Raw genomic sequence first — 20,651 nt, 5'->3', positions numbered from 1 at the left:
GGGGTCAAAAGTTTAATTTGTCTTTAAAATAAGAAAGATCATATCATAAGGAACATATGTACTAAGTTTCAAATTGATTGGACTTCAGCTTCATCAAAAACTACCTTGACCAAAAACTTTAACCTGAAGCGGGACAGACGGACGAACGAACGGACGAACGAACGGACGAACGAACGGACGAACGGACAGACGGACGAACGGACGGACGCACAGACCAGAAAACATAATGCCCCTCTACTATTGTAGGTGGGGCATAAAAAATGTCTATTTATAGATACAATACATTCTGCTAAAGCTATACATCTAAGAACTTTGTCAAAAGTATATCGCACTCTTTATTGACTACCGCGTATGCGCTATCATCCAAAAGACAACACAGAAAAAATTTTAAAGCAGGTAGCATAATTTCAATTAAATAATCCAGAGTCTTAAGATAATGAATATTCTTCTAATTGGATTACAACTTTACCTTTCTGCAGTCACTGCTCAGATCTTTAAATTTGACAGACTGTATTGTATATCACAGTTATTTTAAACGATCAATTTTCAGTCTTAAAGGCATAAGACAACTTAATAGTGTAAAAAAGAAGATGTGGTATGATTGCCAATGAGACAACTATCCACAAAAGACCAAAATGACACAGACATTAACAACTATAGGTCACCTTACGGCCTTTAACAATAAGCAAAGCCCATACCGCATAGTCAGCTATAATAGGCCCCGATAAGACAATGTAAAACAATTCAAACGAGAAAACTAACGGCCTTATTTATGTAAAAAAATTAACGAAAAACAAATATGTAACACATAAACAAACGACAACCACTGATTTACAGGCTCCTGACTTGGGACAGGCACATACATAAATAATGTGGCGGGGTGAAACATGTTAGCGGGATCCCAACCCTCCCCTAACCTTGGATAGTGGTATAACAGTACAACATAAGAACGAACTATAAAAATCAGTTGAAAAAGGCTTAACTCATCAGATGGACAAAAATACAAGTAGACGTGGCCGGGTAGAGCTACTGTATCCAAATTGGACGTACCTTGGCCTTGTTGAGGCTGTATACATGTAATTTTACATTGACCAAAATATATCTTTAGTTTTTGTTTAAGCCGATATGTTGTGAAGTTTTCTCAGCAATCCTAGGGCAGAAATTAAGTCCGGTTAACTTATCAAGTAAAGTTTTTAACAAGAATACTTTCTGGTGTACAGTCAAGTTATCTCTAATCGTTGAAACAAATGTTAGAAAAGCTGTTTAGTGATGCAAGCTCAATGGTATAAAGCTTTAATAGTAAAATTCTCATGAGTTGTTTTGTAAATCAGTTCATTGAAAGGAGATATGTATATACGTAGCAACACTCAATACAGATTGATTTTGCTCCTCAGAGGATACCTTATCAAGTTGTGTAACTTGCTTACAGGCTTTATACATTTGCAAACTATACAAACAGACAAATCAGAATGAGTTGTGATCTACTGCCCTCATTGCGATATAATTTTTTTGAGAAGAGACTGGCTCAGTATATAATTAGTACTTGAAGAACAAGTATTTTGGTGTGTTCTAAAACGGATAGAGTGCAAAAACATTTAATGAAAATTAAATTGTAGATCCGAAAAGGTCAGGATTATGAAAATTTTCGTATAAAATGTCAAATATTTAGAAGGAATGCAAAAGCATGCAGACTTACAGTTGTAAATATTATTTTTCATTATTTTAAGAATCTAATTCACTTAATTATTCTGACTAAAAGAAGAGATACGCCTAATTTCCTTTGCTTGAAAAACATGTCATAATTTTATAATTTTCAAGTAATTTCTGAAATAAACGTCAATTTTATAAAAACTGCCCATGTACGATTTTGTGACAACCGGGCAAAAATCAAAGTTAAATCATTATTCTTTCATTTAAAAAAGAAATTAGCCGTATGTTAGGTGGGTGCATTAAAGTCCTTAACTAGACGTCTTTTTCAAATATTACACTCACCAATTAGATTAACGTACTGGAGTGTAAGTTATTTTACGTTACTATCAGTACCTTGCAGAATTATAATACAGGAAAGTTTATACAAAGTCAGGCTTTATCTAAACAGTGAGTGGACCAAGGTTTGCTTGATGTTGCTTGTCTGTCTTAGGATGTCTTTCAGAGGAGTCACAAGGGGGCTGAAGTTTTATATGGTCTGTTGTTCTTTGGCAATTTGTTATCTCTTTTTAATGTAATACTGTTGTGCATTAAATGTGCATGCCTAAAACTATAACATTATGTGGTTTCACTAGGTCGCACAAAATTTGGTAAAATATCTAATTTGTCAAAGCCCCCTACTTCCTGATTACCAGTCGAAAAGTTTCAACTGAATTTGTGCATGATAAGAACGTCATACTTCATCAGTCAAAAATGGTAAAAGTCTGATAACTCTAGCAAAACTGTAAAATCAAAATAGATCATGTATGGAATTGTCAACATAACAAGATAGCAAACTATCTTAACAGACTCAGAGGATTATTGTTCATAGATTGTTAGGGACAGATAGAGGGGCCGGTTTATAGATAGATGGAGGAATGGTTCAACTCACAGAGAGCACACTCTATAAACAACAACGGGGACAGATAGAGGGGCCGGTTAATAGATAGATGGAGGAATGGTTCAACTCACAGAGAGCATACTCTATAAACAACAACGGGGACAGATAGAGGGGCCGGTTAATAGATAGATGGAGGAATGGTTCAACTCACAGAGAGCACACTCTATAAACAACAACAGGGACAGATAGAGGGGCCGGTTAATAGATAGATGGAGGAATGGTTCAACTCACAGAAAGCATACTCTATAAACAACAACGGGGACAGATAGAGGGGCCGGTTAATAGATAGATGGAGGAATGGTTCAACTCACAGAGAGCATACTCTATAAACAACAACGGGGACAGATAGAGGGGCCGGTTAATAGATAGATGGAGGAATGGTTCAACTCACAGAGAGCACACTCTATAAACAACAACGGGGACAGATAGAGGGGCCGGTTAATAGATAGATGGAGGAATGGTTCAACTCACAGAGAGCATACTCTATAAACAACAACGGGGACAGATAGAGGGGCCGGTTAATAGATAGATGGAGGAATGGTTCAACTCACAGAGAGCATACTCTATAAACAACAACGGGGACAGATAGAGGGGCCGGTTAATAGATAGATGGAGGAATGGTTCAACTCACAGAGAGCATACTCTATAAACAACAACGGGGACAGATAGAGGGGCCGGTTAATAGATAGATGGAGGAATGGTTCAACTCACAGAGAGCATACTCTATAAACAACAACGGGGACAGATAGAGGGGCCGGTTAATAGATAGATGGAGGAATGGTTCAACTCACAGAGAGCACACTCTATAAACAACAACGGGGACAGATAGAGGGGCCGGTTAATAGATAGATGGAGGAATGGTTCAACTCACAGAGAGCATACTCTATAAACAACAACAAGGACTCAATTTATTTGGGTCAAAAACATATTTATACTACAATACCTCTTAGTACACCCTTTTTTTTTTTTTAATTTAAACACTTATGTATTCTTTATGTTCATCATAACGAACAATGCTTTCAGATCTATCCTAAATGTTTCAAAATACATTTTGAAGATTAAAATCAAGTTATTCATTTAAGGTTTTGTTTTCTCACTATTTGTATTTATTTATTTATTTACACCTTTAATATTCAAATAATATTTTAAAATTGCTAAAACTTATTCTTATGTAAGTAACATTAACATGCTAAACCTTCTTATATATACTAGTTTTTTGGTAATGATATATCCACTTCAAGGAAAGCATGGTTTCTACAGAAAGAGAAATTTTTATTGTCACAATACTGTGCAACATAATAGCCCAGAGTAGACATGTTCATATCAACATAATAGCCCAGAGTAGACATGTTCATATCAACATAATAGCCCAGAGTAGACATGTTCATATCAACATAATAGCCCAGAGTAGACATGTTCATATCAACATAATAGCCCAGAGTAGACATGTTCATATCAACATAATAGCCCAAAGTAGACATGTTCATATCACCATAATAGCCCAGAGTAGACATGTTCATATCAACATAATAGCCAAGAGTAGACTGTTCATATCAACATAATAGCCAAGAGTAGACATGTTCATATCAACATAATAGCCCAGAGTAGACATGTTCATATCAACATAATAGCCCAGAGTAGACATGTTCATATCAACAATAAGAAACAAAGATGCTTTTAACTTTTATTCTCTATACTATTTTTAGTTCACCCAACTTTTGATATAATCGACCAAAAAAAATATGCTTTTGAATAGCATATTTATATATTAAAGTTTTTTTTCATAACCCTGACAATAACACCTTCATACTATAATAAGATATACCTACTCCCTTTGTGAACAAAAGTTTTTTATTACATTTCACAGTACAATGTTTTTTTAGGTCATTGTTGCCAGTCTATCCTTGCTATCTGCCTGCTAATAGTTTGCAGCACACAAACACTCAAGAAATGTTTCAGAAACATTTTTTTTTATTCCCATTGCAGGAGAAATCCCATTAATTTTGAAGTTCTTTAAGTGACAAATAAACTGTTATCACAAAAATAGGTCTCGCTTTTTGTAATTTCGTTAATGCAAATGTTGAAATAAAAGAAGTCAATGAACCATGACTGAAGGCTAAAAATTCTCAATGGAAATGAGATGTGCCAATGCTTATACAACTGCATACTAAATACCATTGTATAAAATCATAAGTTGTTCACTTTAAACTGACCTAATCACAAACTAATTAATACATGTAAACAAAGCAAAATTTCAAAGTCAATAGACCATGACAGAGAGGCGGGTTCAAATTATCTTCATGGAAATGAGATGTGCCAATGCTTATACAACTGCATACCAAATATCATTGACCTACCACTAGTGGTTCCCCAAAACTGACCTAATCACAAACTAATACATGAAAACTAAGCAAAAATTTCAAAGTCAATAGACCATGACAGAGGGGGCAGGGCTGAATAATCTTCATAGAAATAAGATGTGCCAATGCTTATACAACTGCATACCAATTATCATTAACTTACCACTAGTGGTTCCTCATAAACTGACCTAATCACAAACTAATACATGAAAAATAAGCTAAATTTCAAAGTCAATAGACCATAACTGAGGGGCAGGGCCAAATTATCTCCATGGCAACGAGATGTGCCAATACCAATACAACTGCATACCAAATATCTTTGAGTTACCACTAGTAGTTCACCATAAAGTAGACCTAATCACAAACTGATACATTGTTGACGCCGCTGCCGCCGCCACTGGAAACAGCATACCTATGTCTTGCTTTTTGACTCCATCAAACAAGACAATAAAAAACCAAAAATTCATTATGGGATAATGTTGTTAAAGTATTTTTCAGAGAAACTGAAAGTTTATTCCTTACCAATTGTTGCCCTTTCTTTCTTCACTCTATCGTTGTCTCTCAGAAGGGTTTCAATCAATTTTTGCTGCCTATCAACCTGAAATTCAGAAGTTGTCTCCCTTTTATCAGTTACTGGTATGTTATTATGTACTATGTTAGTTTTTGTAAACAATATAATTTGTATATTATATTAAAAAAAAGCTTTTATCCCTGAAATAAACATTATAGATAGTTAAGTTTTCTCATTGTTTGTTCAATTGCTATGTTAAAAGTACAGCATTGTCATAAGAATCTGATTATTATCATTCACATTTACATACACTATAGCGTGTTATTTTTGCAGGGTGTAAATTTTCTCTTATTTTCGCAGATAGAACAAAATAGCCAATTTAAAAGTGTACATGCAAAGGAATTAATTAAAGTTTTGAATCCACCAAAATAATAACCACCACCAAACTGTTTCGTATATTTATTATGCTTATTCAATGAAAATCGCGAAATTCTACACTCGCAAAAATAACAACCTATACGGTATCCATTTGTATTTTAATTTTAATTTTTTTTCTGATATCAAATAAAAATTCAGTTGTATCTCCCTCATGCAAAGCTGTAAGTCCTTGCCCGACTTTGGCTATACTTTTTACACCTTGAGGTATTATAGCGCCTCATCTTTTTAATAAGCTTTTGATATTTTGACCTCAAGTATCACTGAAAAGACGTTTGTTGTCAAAATGTGCATCTGGTGCAGAAAATTGGTAAAGTTAATGTTATTACTTTGAAACATTATTTTAATGGCAGTTCTTTTCATATATATAAAGAAACAAATCATTTTCAGCATTTTGAAATAAAACTTTTTTGTTATCATACTAACAAAAGATGAGAATGGGACACAGGAAGGAGGAACTGACACACTGATGGACAAATTGACTCACACACAATAGACAAGGCACAATGACAATGAATTAAATATAAACCTTACCAATGCTTTGAGCTGTATAATTTCATGTTTCATTCTCATTACTATGGAAACTTGATTTTGGTACACTTCTGTTGTTTTTGATTTCCTACAAAATTTTCAAATTGACAAAAATCAAATAATCTTAATATTAAAATGTTGGTGTGCTTTTTGTACAAATGTTTTGATATGACATAATATTAACCATAAAACACAAACAGGTTAAACTGTACCCTGATCAACACAGTTTTAAAGCAAATTATGTAGTTTTTATATGGTGCACATATGGTTTAAACTGTTGTACATGTAAATATTAAAATATTTACCAACCAAAATCAGTACGTTAGTTTATCTTTAGGACTGATAACAGATAAAACAACTCTAATGACTTAATCGTAATAAATTATAAATCATGAACCTTTTTTATTATGTTACTAAACAGGTGTGTATGTAGGTATAACACCACTAATTCCAGCCTGGCAAGAAAGCACATATCAGAAAGTAGTACATATTTAACAGAAAATAGTTCCTACAGATGAGTGTAACTTTCTTAATATGTAGAATATTTATGTATTTTTTGGTATCAAATTAAAGCTGAATGACTGGTGATCATTCTAGAACACTTTTTGGCTATAATTTTGAATATATAAAAAAATGCATCAAATTTTAAAAAGAGGGTACATTTTGCCTGTTTGTCAGATCTGAAGTACCTGTTTTGGTATATCCGAAGTGCATGGAACCAGTTCTTTCTTATATGCCATTAAAGATATTTTGATTTTTTTCAGTACAAGACACCATAAAGTGTAGCTTTGACATGCAATAAATGTCAATTTATTTGAACTTAAAATGAAAGAGCTGTGTCTGTTTGAAATTGAGGAATTTAACACAGAAAGCACTGGGGCCATGAATTAGTGGTGTACTCCCTATAACTAACAAAAAACTATGCACTGCAGTGTAACACCCATTGCATGATCGGAGATTGATATAGTAACACAGATAATAATAAACACTGAAAATGTACTAGCTAATTTTACTCACCATTTATTAAACTCTTGTTCTAATTCAAATACTTCAAAGTCTGGTATTTTGATTGTCTTTAGTAATGAATGCCCTGAAAATAATATATGTCATTACCAATTATATAACAAAGATATGTGAAGCCAATTTCATGGACTTCATATATTTAGAGGCTGACATGTGTAAAAACTTCCTTACAGGAATATCACAAAATTTCCTATGTATAAATCTTACTTTAATAAAATTGATAACTACAGCATTCTGTTTACTTTATTTTTAATTTTGTTTGTATTGGTAAATATAACATAGTTTTTTATTAGTCTAAATCTGTCAGGAATACTTTTTTTTAAGAATAAACTCTGAACTCAAAATAAAATGCAAAAGTTCAAACTGGCATACAATTAAAAGAAAGCCTGCATTCATAGATAATCTTTCATTTAAACAATGTTTAAAATTGAATACTTAGATTTGTTTCTTAATTGTATTAACATTTCTATCTTAAATGAATGACTTACCTGAGAAGCCCGGTAAATAGCACATCAATGTACAATTTGTGAACTGTTCTGCTAAATCACTGGAAAATGAAAAAAGAACATTTTTACAAAATTCATATTTCATATGGATTCTCTTTTTTGATGTATTTTTCTTGGCTGTTAATATATTTTGACACAGACATATATAAGAATAGTTGTGTGAGCATTGAATATGCTCAAGTAGGACAGGCATATGATGTGCATCTGGTTTGATCTTTTAAAGATAACTTATCCTAATAAATTCTGTTTTCTAACTATGATCTATATCTGACAACAGGCTATTAGAATACACAGTTGTATTACAAGTTTTTACATTTCATCCTTAATAGAGCTGCCATCTGTCTTCATTTGTTTACAACATTTCAGTATTTTAATATTAACAACATTTCTAGATAATTGTATGAAGAAAGTGGCATCAAACTGCCACAACATGAATATAAAAAAAAAAGATATGATATGATTGCCAATGATACAATTCTTTACAATAGACCAAATGACACAGAAATTAACAACTATAGGTCGCTGTACTGCTAAACGTCACTGTTCAAGGTCCCTTTATTAAATTACCATACTGGGTAAAACTAAGCTTTTAGCAAAACCAGAGGTTTTTTATATCACTTTGTCGTCAACCTACCTCCATCTACTGTTCAACACAATATCATCAGAAAATCCATACTTCTGGAAAAAGTCTACGGCTGCATTGTCTGCATGAACAACAACAGCATCATACTGGCCTACTATAGCTGGGTCTATAATTTGCTAAAACAGAAAGATATCATAAATATGCTAATCTTTCAAATAAAAGTGATCTAATCACTGTTTTACTAGTGTTGAAATTTTTTTTTGTGGTTTCGCTAAAGTCTGCACAAGAGTGCATATGCTGAAATGTCTCGACTTCTTTACTAATCCTTGATATTATGTTGAAAGTCCTAAATACAAAGCTTTATTACAACTGTCACATAAACTCAACATTAACCAAGAAAACTAAACATTGATCAATGAACCATTAAAATGAGGTCAAGGTCAGATGAACCATGCCAGACAGACATGTACAGCTAACAATTCTTCCATACAGCAAATATAGTTGACCTATTGCTCATAAATTAAGAAAAACAGACCAAACACAAATTTGTAACACTTAGCAATGAACCTTGAAAATGAGGTCAAAGTCAAATAAAACCTGCGCGACTGACATATAGATCATAAAATATTTCCATACACCAAATATAGTTGACCTATTGCATATAGTATTAGAAAAATAGACCAAAACTCAAAAACTTAACTTTGACCACCGAACCCTAAAAATGAGGTCAAGGTCATATGACACCTGTCAGCTAGACATGTACACCTCACAATAATTCCATACATCAAATATAGTAGACCTATTGCATATAGTATAAGACAAACAGACTAAAACACAAAAACTTAACTATAACCACTGAACCATGGCATGAAAATGAGGTCATGGTCAGATGATACCTGCCAGTTGGACATGTACACCTTACAGTCCTTCCATACACCAAATATACTAGACCTATTGCTTATTGTATTTGAAATATGGACTTGACTACCAAAACTTAAACTTGTTCACTGATCCATGAAATGAGGTTGAGGTCAATTAAAAACTGACTGACTGACATGAGGACCTTGTAAGGTATGCACATACCAAATATAGTTATCCTATTACTTATAATAAGAAAGAATTTAACATTACAAAAAATCTTAACTTTTTTTTCGAGTAGTCACTGAACCATGAAAATGAGATCAAGGACATTGGACATGTGACTGACAAAAGTTTGTAACATGAGGCATCTATATATCTATACAGGTCTATGATACAAAGTATGAAGCATCCAGTTTTCCACCCTGTAAAATATAAAGCTTTTAAGAAGTAAGCTAACGACGCCACACCCACCGCCGCAGCCACACCCGCCGCCAGATCACTATCCTTATGTCGAGCTTTCTGCAACTTTTCAAGACAAAAAAATCAATGAAATTGTAAGGGTTACAAGGAACCCAGTGTCTCGCCTACTTTATGAATTTAATTAATATATCAAGAACTTTAACTGCAGACTGTGCATGTATGTAATGTTTTCTTCCAACTGCAGACTGTATGTAATGTTAAATGGAAGAAAACTTAGTTCATTTATGAGTAAAATACTGATAAACAGGATTTTTTTTTATACAATAATTTACTTAGGCTTTTGATCATAAACAAGCTTCTGTCCAAGTTTGGTAGAAATACAGGATAGTTTTAGAAAGTTATTAAAATTTAAAAACTTTAATCACAGAGTGAATGCAATGTTAACTGGCAGAAAAACTAAGTCCATTTATAAGTAAAATAAGAAAAGAAAAATTTGGTCTTGATACTATCTTATGAACATAAACAAGCTTCTGTCCAAGTTTGGTAGAAATTCAAGATAGTTTAAGAAAGGACGTCCCCGCCCCTAACATTGACGATGGAATGTAGGATCGCTATGTCTTGTTTTTTCGACAAAAGTCTAAGCTCGACAAAAAGATACACAACAACTTTCTAAAATAAAACAGGGATGTAACCTTTAATGTATTTCAATCTTTTCATTTATAAGGTGTTTATAAGATCAGTATAAGAGAGCTTGTTAAAAGATATAAAAAAGTTTTACCTGAAGAAGATATTTTCCTAACCCATACTTCCTAAATCTTTTCCTCACAGTGACCAATGTTAGATGTACCACTCTTTCTTTGTGTTTACTGTACAAAAATAACATTTATATCATACACTTATTTTTCATTGCTAATCAATTTAATTATGTTTGCTGTTATATCAAATAAGAAAACACTTTAGAGTGAGGTATTACAACTTTAGAGTGAGGTATTACATGTGCTTTCTTGGATGTATTCCCTACATTTCCATTAAAAAAGTTTTATGACTGTAAGCAGTTAAACACAACTCATGAAAGTTCAGAAAAAAATACTCTTCTGTTCATTATTTTGTGCCGTAAGTTTTCTCATTTGAATTGTTTTACATTTGTCATTTCAGGACCCTTTATAGCTGACTTTGCGGTATGGGCTTTGCTCAATATAAAGGCTGTACGGTGACCTCTAGTTGTTAATTTCTGAGTCAGTTTGTCTCATTGTCAAACATCCCACATCTTCTTGTTTTATATCTTTTGATCTTAACTCCAAATGCTATGTCAATGAGAATTTCTAACAGTTGTCTTTTCCAGAAAAGTGCTATTATCTTTTTTTGATATCATTAAACATATATTGCTTTGAAGGGTAAAACTTGATAATGATATCTTAATAAATAGGAGTTTATTAATGAGAAAAGTAGTATTATATTTGACAATAACATAATAAATCTTTCATGTAATTTTTCTCATATGTAGCACAGCCAAGAATTCTATTTTCTACTCCACCCAATAACCTATAAATATCTTACATGTATTTTTTCTCATATGTAGCCCAGCCAAGAATTCTTATTTTCTACTCCACCCGATAACCTATAAAAATCTTACATGTATTTTTTTCATATGTAGCCCAGCCAAGAATTCTTATTTTCTACTCCACCCGATAACCTATAAAAATCTTACATGTATTTTTTCTCATATGTAGCACAGCCAAGAATTCTATTTTCTACTCCACCCGATAACCTATAAATATCTTACATGTATTTTTTCTCATATGTAGCACAGCCAAGAATTCTATTTTCTACTCCACAATCAGATTCTTCTATCTTATCTTTAGATTTTCTCTGTTTTCTTCTTTGAACAGCTGTTTTAATGAATGAGTTAATGCCTAGTGAAAAGTCTTCTTCCCTGAAAAGTACAAAAATTCATATTGAACATAAAACAATAAATGGAAAAGGATCATGCATATGAAAGGCTAAAACTTGCCCTTAGATATAAATATTTTCTCATTTGTCCATGATCCTATATATGTTATAGAAAAGAAGTTGGGATTTATACAAACTAAGCTTCTCTTAGTACACTACATTATAAATTATGAAGCAAAAACTCTTGTTCTGCAGTATGTGTTTTATTACATCAGTGTTGGTCCAATTTAACCATTATTTACAACATTTTTGGGAAAAGATAATTTTGGTCACAACAATCCGATCCAGAAAATTCACAAAACTTATTGCATATTTCTCATGCTGTGAAAAATCGACAACATTTTCATACAAATCATATAACATTAAACCTTGATCTAAATTCTCTCATCATATTTATAAACCTTACTGAACATACACAGTAGATGAAAATGCATACAATACTTGTATAATGACATAAGACCCGCAGCATAACTGAGACAAACTAGAAAAAACACAAACTGAAATATTTTTTAAACAAGGGAGATAACTCACTCATCTTCCTCGTCGTCTTCCTCTTCCTCAGATTCTGTATCACTATATACTCCAGCAAATTTACTTGGAGCAGATTCTTCTTCTTCATATTTATCTTTTCCATCTTCCTCTTCTTTTATTTCATTTTCTGTTTCTTTTTCTTTTTTACCACTTTTACACAATCTGTGCTCTTCCATATCAATGATGGTGTCTAAATAAAAATTAAATAGCCAAAAATACACATTAATGTTTTCTATATTTTATTATTTGAAAAAGTTAATAATCTTAGAAAAAAAATGAAGTAATGGGATTACTATGTTCAGCATTTATTTTTTTCAATATTGTCCCATTTAAGATATTTGTATAATTTGATTTTTGCATCAAAGGGGTCAAAGAGTTGTCTGATCGTAACCTTATACTTTAACTGTAATTAAATTCTTTTAATCTTACTGTTTTTTTATATGATTAGTTCTCTGGCAGTTATCTCTCTTTAGCCGTGTTTTATCTTGTATTCAGATGTTAGCTTATTATATAATTCAAAGGCCATTATGATATATTTTTAAAGTGTACTAGAACACACCCGTAAAATCGCTGAATTAAAGTATATAACTACAATGTATGTGTAAGCCTTATTTTAGCCTGGATATTTAGTATTGATATTGTCATCTGAAAAAGCCATGCTGATTATAAGATGCACAGTGTTCTCTACTTCCAAAATCTTTCTGTTTGAAACCATTGACCTGGAACTTATTAATTACTGGTATTATTAATTATTTGAAAAACAAAAGGGCCTGGAATGGAGTAATTTTTTTATCAACAGCATTGTTCAATATTAATTATAAATGAAGTTGAATTCTTTGATTCGCTATTTTGCGTCAGGCTGGCTCACAAATTGGAAACTGTATCTATACGCCTTATTTTAAGTCTAGATTTTTAGTCACACTGCTTAAATTTAAAATACTACAATTTTGTACAATAGAAAATAATGTGACACTGAGAGAATTCAGTAGTGTCAACCCTGTGATTATGACCCGTGTATATAGCAAATCCTAACTACATCGTTTGGTGGTGCGCCTGTCAGATGCGGAACATACAGATAAGGTACATGTATAGGCAACAGTAAGATATACTCTTGGTATCGGTATCAGAACTTGTTAATTATTGGCAATATCAATTATGTGGAAAACAAACAAAAAAATCAACACCATTGTCCTATATAAGCTATATATAAAGTTGAATTCTTAATTTGTCGTTTTTACCCCATGACGGCTAACAATAAAATTGAGAATGGAAATGGGGAATGTGCCAAAGAGACAACAACCCGACCATAGAAAAAAACAACAGCAGAAGGTCACCAACAGGTCTTCAATGTAGCGAGAAATTCCCGCACCCGGAGGCGTCCTTTAACTTCAACTTCAAATTGTACCTCGTTATTTTAGTATTATAGATATGTTCTGCCCAGCATAAAAGTGGAAAACAAATAACATACACATAACGAACCAGTTAAGGCCTTTTATACATTTGTATCTCTGACAATTACTAATGTGCATGTTCTGGCCCATTTATCACAGACCATAGATGTAATACCCATAGATAAAGTTCGCCAAAAGTTCCCCACTGTTCTCTATTGTTAGATAAAGAACCATGACCAAATTGACTGTCTTTGAGGTTTTATGTGTGTTGTCCTCAATCAAGTAACTCTAGCCACATCTCTTATCTGTTGATCTCATTGACCAGTACAGAATAATAGATTTTCTAAATGTCTTCTTGAGTTATGTCTCTTCTGTTGTTAAATTATGTCTATTTTTAGCGCACTGGACTGCTAAACAAAATGGTAAAAATTTCGATGAAATCGATCAAAAATTGCGCATTTTACAAGGGAAATATTGAACTAAATTGAACAAGAGGCTGTCACAACGACAGCAAACCGGATTTATTAACATTTATTTGTGTCCTGGCAATATCACAAGAACCATAACTGATGAATGCTGAAAGTGAAAATCGTCAATATCAAATTTGAACTCCATTTTGTAGTCAGTATCAACATATTAAAATTTAAAAAGCTTAGATTGAATGGTTCATTAGTAAATGCAACAACGTGAATGGAAATGCCATTTTACCATCTTTCAAGAACTATAACTCCTGAACGGTAAAAGTTAAAATCGCCATTATTGAACTTGACCTCTATTTTGTCATCAGTAACAACATATAGAAATTTCAAAAGCTTTGGTTGAATGGTTTATGAGAAAATGCACAGACACAACTGGAAACACCATTTTTCAATCTTTCAAGAACCATAACTCCTGAACGGTAAAAGTCAAAATTGTCATTATTGAACTTGACCTCCATTTTGTCATCAGTAACAATATATTAAAATTTGGGAAGCTTTGGTAGAACAGTTCATGCGTAAATGCACGGACACGACTGAAAACTCCATTTTTCAATCTTTCAAGAACCATAACTCCTGAACCGTAAAAGTCAAAATCGTCATTATTAAACGTGACCTCAATTTTGTCATCGTTAACAACATATTAAAATTTGGGAAGCTTTGGTAAAATAGTTCATGCGTAAATGCACGGACACGACTGGAAACTCCTTTTTTCAATCTTTCAAGAACCTTAAAGGGATAATTCGCGAATTTTCACTTTTCATCTTATTTTGTTCATAATACCATAAAAAACATATTCACCAAGTTTTATTTTGATATGAAATCTAATAAAGGAGAAAATTGGGAATTATTAATTTCATTTCTTGAAACTTCCTGACTTATGTGACGTAGTTTAAGTCTTTGATGCATGCCGGGAGTGAAAATATCTCATTTAAGTCTTGTTCGTTAACCATTTAATAACGCCATTTAAAGCGCATCGACGACTTTTGGTGTAGTTATTAACCAACGAAAAATAAGTGATAGCCATGCAACTTTTAAAATTAGATCGTGTGGATATTTTAAATCGAATTTTAATAATAAAATTAATTCATACAAGAGAACATTTTTATGATTTTTCTACACATACTTAAACAAACATATGAAATTGACATGATCAATAGTGTAATAAAAATACACGTTTTTATTTTGACCTTTTTGCTTCATTCTCACATTTTCACTTGCTTGTACGGTGGAAATAAAATGTGTATTGTTTTGTGACACCTAAAGAATGTTGAGTGCGTCGGTTAACTCAAGGTAATTAAAGGATTAGCATTATGTAATTCTAATCCTTTGATCCTCATTCAGTGAAATCTAGGCGTCACGGTTTACTGGCTTGAAGGTGTGAACAACATTTCGTATGAATTGAAAACGGGAGTCAGTAAAAGTTTAAGACACAGAAATCAAGGACTTTTATAGACGTCCCTGCAGAAATGTAAAAAAAAGTTAATTAATTAACGGGAATAATAAGGTCGCACAATAACTGGATAGCTGTTGTATATTTTTATATTTTGCATAAGCATGATAAGATCACTTTTAAATGAATTATGACTTTTGATTAATTCAGTCACGATAAAATACTTTATTATTTTAATTGAAGTATAAATTCATAATAAAAATGGCCTTCTAATTACGAGTGTATGAACCAAAAATTGTACTATTTTAGATTAGGATCGGCAGCCTTAAATATTTCAAACAGATCATTAACAATTGCAATTATATAATTTAGTCCATCCAAAGTTATCTTTAATTACCTATTTAGGAATTAATGTTTTCATCAAAATATTTCAAATCTCACAAAGCACGAATACTTCAGATATTTGATAATTTTTTTAAAAAATTGACAGAAAATTTAAGAATCTTTTTGGAATGGAATCGAAATTTACGAACATATATGCTTTTCAAGTGTGAAAAACAACAACATTTTGTTTTACATAATCGGGAATGTCCTTCACCATTGACAAAAAATATGTATATAGATTTTTATTTCATCAAATCTGTTGTTTATTTTTAGGTATTATCTATATTTTTATAAATAATTTTCTTTACATCAGAAATTTTATTCATAAACAAGCGTATGAGCAAGGATTTGTATAGTTAGACTAACTATACAAATCCTTGGTATGAGTTTAGTAATGACTAGTATATAATATCACTTTCGGACACACAAGATAGAGATGCATATTATACACCTAATAGTTCAAAATGGAAAGTTATAAGTTATCGGCCGTGTACACTGACCAATACCCTAAGAAGTGAAACGATACATGAATTTGCAAGCTCGACAGGAAATCGCTTGAATACCTGGACGTGTCACACCCCCTGCAATACCTTTGGGAGTAATACCTTTAGCCATGCAGGTGATCAGTGGAGCGAAGATCCTAATTTATTTGAATAAAGTTTATTACATAAAAGAATTATGAACTAATTAGATTTCCGAAAACAATTCAAGTTTCACGGAACACTTATTTATGATTTGAAACTTTTACCTTTTAACTAATTCCAATACTATCATTATTGTTAAAAATAACAGATCATGGTTATTAAAAAAAAAAAGATAAGAAAATTTTCTGTATCAACTTAGTTATAGTTAACTAGTCGGATAAAACAACCGTACGATTGACAAGATATCAACACGCAATTACGACTACATCGGATTACTGTAGTTATGGTCCTTAGACATATCTTGGGAGCAATTCGGAGAAGGTAACAAAATGGCCGACCGGAGAGAATTGATACTCTAAATTTAAAATCGATGGTGATCTCTTATCAAGCAGAATAAAACTTTAATATTCATGAATTTGAGCATTTTTATACAGAATGAACATAATATCAATTTTTGATTTTTTTGCGAAGTTTCCCTATAACTCCTGAACGGTAAAAGTCAAAATCGCCATTATTGAACTTGACCTTCATTTAGTTGTCAGTAACAACATATTAAAATTTTAAAAGCATTGGTTGAACGGTTCATGAGTTAATGCACGGACAACATTTGATTGACGCCCGCCCGCCCGGCCGCCCGCCCGGCCGCCCGCCGTACATCCCCAAATCAATAACCGACATTTTTGTCACAAAAATACGGTTAAAAATGATTTTTTTAGGCTCGTATCTTTGTTTTTTTTTATAAAAATTGTGTTCCTGATAGTTACTGAAAATGGGAATAGCATGTTGTTGAACTTCTAAAATACACCTTTTCTTTGATATGCGTCATTCAGGTGTCAAAATGCGTCAAAATTGGTGAAAAATAATAAGAAAGTACATTATTTTCCTTATTTTGTCAGTTTTTCTACAGTTTTAGAAGAGAAATTGTCTTTTTCACATCACTTTTATATTTTACAGAATAAGTTAGTTACTAAATCATAGATGTATAAAATATATTTTATGGCTAATTACAAAAATTATAATAACTTTATTCATGATGTTTATGAAATATGTATTTTTTTATTCATGATGTTTATGAAATATGTATTTATGAGTAAAGAGTTTTAAGAATTTAGTGAAATAACAAAACATACAAGGCATGGAAAATATGTTTTGGAGCATACATATTTTTAACTTGTTCAATGTTTTCTAACAATTATATTTTCAATAAACTTGTTTATAATAGTAAGCATACATTATTAAGATAAAGTTAAATTAATATAAAATCTAAAAATTTAAATATGATGAAAACAAAAGTTTTACCTAAAAAAAGAAAAATATTCACATTTATTAGTTTCTTTTCGAGAACAATTTGTAATATTGTTTTATCTAAATGAATATTATTTTTTATAATCAAGTCAATATAAAATATATATTTTGATTTTGTTTCTTTCTGATTTTAAATAGCATGTTTAATTGCTAAGTAGGTTTTAATTGTCAGTTTTCTATTGTCCTGATTGTCAATCTGCATCTCAATGACCAACTGGTTCATGTCATTAACAGTTAAGTGTGAAAGCCATTACAACGTGCATAGAACCTTTGAAGTCAGGGCTGATCTTCATCTATGGGTATTACATCTATGCACAGACTGAAGAATTACCTTTCATATCTCTGACAATAACTATTGTTCTGGTCCATACCTTTGATATCTCTGACAATAACTATTGTTCTGGTCCATACCTTTGATATCTCTAACAATAACTATTGTTCTGGCCCATTTTTCACAGACTGTAGAATAAAGAACATCAGGAGTCATTTCAGACAGAGATACATCATATAGTCCTATCACTGAATGTAGAAGGTCTTTGTTAGATATCTGAAATAGTAAACGCAATCTTAATATACTCTGAGGTTCGGTATAACCAATGGTTTTATTAGAATCTTTTTATACAAATGTTTATACATTATCTTCCCAAAGGAAGGACCTGTCTGATACATACATTTGTACATTGTTGTACAAACATTTTTAATGAGGTCACTGATTTTTTATCAATAAAAAAAATCTGTATTCTATACAGTTCAGCACTCAGACAAATCAGGACTTAGACAAATCAGCACCTCATAAAGACAAAAATCAATTATTAAATCCTTGATTAAAATATATGGGACCAAAAATTAGAATTACCTGGGACTGATGGTTATCTGGACATGACTTCAATTTGCAAATTTAGTTTTTACAAAGCTATTGTTTTTGACTGTTTATACAAATTACCAATACTTAATTTTTGGTGTAAGGCTAATATACATTTAACTTTAACATCATCGTCCTCTGTAATTGATTGTTTAATAAAGACATTAAATTGTGAATCTGTATGGCCAAGTTGACCACATATATATTACAACCTACATGTATGTTTTTGCTGATGTCCTTATTTCCACAAAGGGAAGTTGAGTTTTCTTGACAATCTTTTGATGAAAGGCCATCTGATGTACACTTGTGATAATGTGCTATTGTCAAGTGAATTATAGTAACTCTCCCAGTATACTTATTATTAGTAACCCGCATGGGTGGGTATTTTTTCTATTATCTTTCTACATGTATATATTAGTTCGTTTTCTTGAGAAAAAAAAACCATGGTTTTCAGATATTGTGTTGTCTTTAGAGATGCAGTCATCAAACAAGAATACAAGCTATACACTTTTGATCCTCAATGACAAATTATCAAATTTTAGTTACAACTTAGATTAAAACATACTAATTAATGCATAACTACATGTACAATTAATTCTGATTTAATCAAATGATATTTATTCAAACACCTTCATTAAGTAATTTTTGGCTCTCCCTTGACACCATCTGCGAGTATGGTCTTGAGGAAACGATGATAGTCCGTCGGAAGGGGACGATAAATGGCTGACCCGTGTTAAGAGAGAGTCATATCTCTTGCACGTTAAAGACACCCTTGTAGATTTTGAAAAAGAGTAGGCTAATGCCGCTACAAGGCAGCACTCGCACCCGCAAAGTGGAAGGGGATTAATATATGTTGCAAAACTTGTTTCCCAATCCACTATACATTTGTAATTAAATATGTTTAAACGCTTAAACTATCATTAAGGAGTAATTAAATGGTAATATTATTTTTCAAATTTTGTGTTGCATATTTTATTTACAGATTTTAACCTCACAGTAACATTTTTTCTTTCTTATAAGTTGCTGAATTGCATGTTCCAAAAATGTTTAATGTCTGGGTGCCGAAAAGTCTTGTTACTAAAACATCTTATGCATTTCAGTTGCAAAATAATTGGACGCATTTTTATTATTAAATAAGTATCATCTTATAAAGCATGAATAATGTCATACACCAGGTATTATTGAACTGTCTCCTGTGAAAGCTGCAGTCAGATTGCTGGGAGATAATTGCAAAAGACGTCGAAAGTCAACGAGCACCGGGTATCCAGTCACGCTCTTGCCGTCTTCGCTTGTAAACGTTTGTTTTCCAGATAACTGGGCCCCAGGCCGACTGTACATGTCATCGTCTTTGTCATCTTCCAGTTCCATCAATGCGTTTTTAAACATCTGAAGTTCTACTGGCCCTAACGCGCTGAAACCTGCCAAGTTTATTTTGTCGGCCATATGTCAACAAAGCAGTTCCGCGGTGAATAACCATGCATATAAAATAAAAGACGGAGTCGGTCATTTCGTTTCCGAATGTACACATCTAGCGCAAATTACGATTAAATACGTCTTCTTTGTTTACAATGCTGGGCTTCTGTGGAGCCTTATCGTTTAAAAATCTTAGCGAGAAATCAAATATTTCTAAGAATAATATATTGAAAAAAATAGAGTTTAATAAAAATTGAAAAAAAAGTTCCTAAAATGAAAATTATTGTTTTCAAATTGGAAAATCCGATTTTTATTTCACTTTGTATGGATTTAGACTAAGTAACCACAGTCTCAGGAGTTGTTGATAGCCCTAGAAAAAAATCATGTCAAGGTGGAATATGTTATGCTCACTAAACACGATTGAAGATGAAAACTAGTCTTCTTTTTTTCCATTTTATTCAGAGCATCTCTAAATGAAACATCTA

General features: G+C 32.1%; 1 protein-coding gene across 1 annotated transcript in view; it reads right to left on the bottom strand.

Moving 5' to 3' along the window:
* LOC139521350 (uncharacterized) overlaps positions 1–20,248 on the bottom strand; it is a 43,431-nt gene extending 23,183 nt beyond the window's left edge. The window contains exons 1-10 of the mRNA XM_071314831.1: positions 19,924–20,248; positions 18,303–18,438; positions 12,299–12,488; positions 11,601–11,750; positions 10,596–10,683; positions 8,588–8,712; positions 7,936–7,994; positions 7,442–7,514; positions 6,428–6,512; positions 5,470–5,545 (exon numbers count right to left, since the gene is read on the bottom strand). Of these exons, the coding sequence (XP_071170932.1) occupies positions 5,470–5,545; positions 6,428–6,512; positions 7,442–7,514; positions 7,936–7,994; positions 8,588–8,712; positions 10,596–10,683; positions 11,601–11,750; positions 12,299–12,488; positions 18,303–18,438; positions 19,924–20,196 (1,255 nt within the window). The 5' untranslated portion in view covers positions 20,197–20,248. The remainder of the gene's footprint in view (positions 1–5,469; positions 5,546–6,427; positions 6,513–7,441; positions 7,515–7,935; positions 7,995–8,587; positions 8,713–10,595; positions 10,684–11,600; positions 11,751–12,298; positions 12,489–18,302; positions 18,439–19,923) is intronic.
* Positions 20,249–20,651: the final 403 nt, after the last annotated feature.

Source organism: Mytilus edulis, chromosome 1, assembly GCF_963676685.1.
Source record: "Mytilus edulis chromosome 1, xbMytEdul2.2, whole genome shotgun sequence".
NCBI lineage: Eukaryota > Metazoa > Mollusca > Bivalvia > Mytilida > Mytilidae > Mytilus > Mytilus edulis.
Note: the sequence above shows the minus strand (reverse complement) of the source record. Positions and strands in the feature narration are given on the sequence as shown.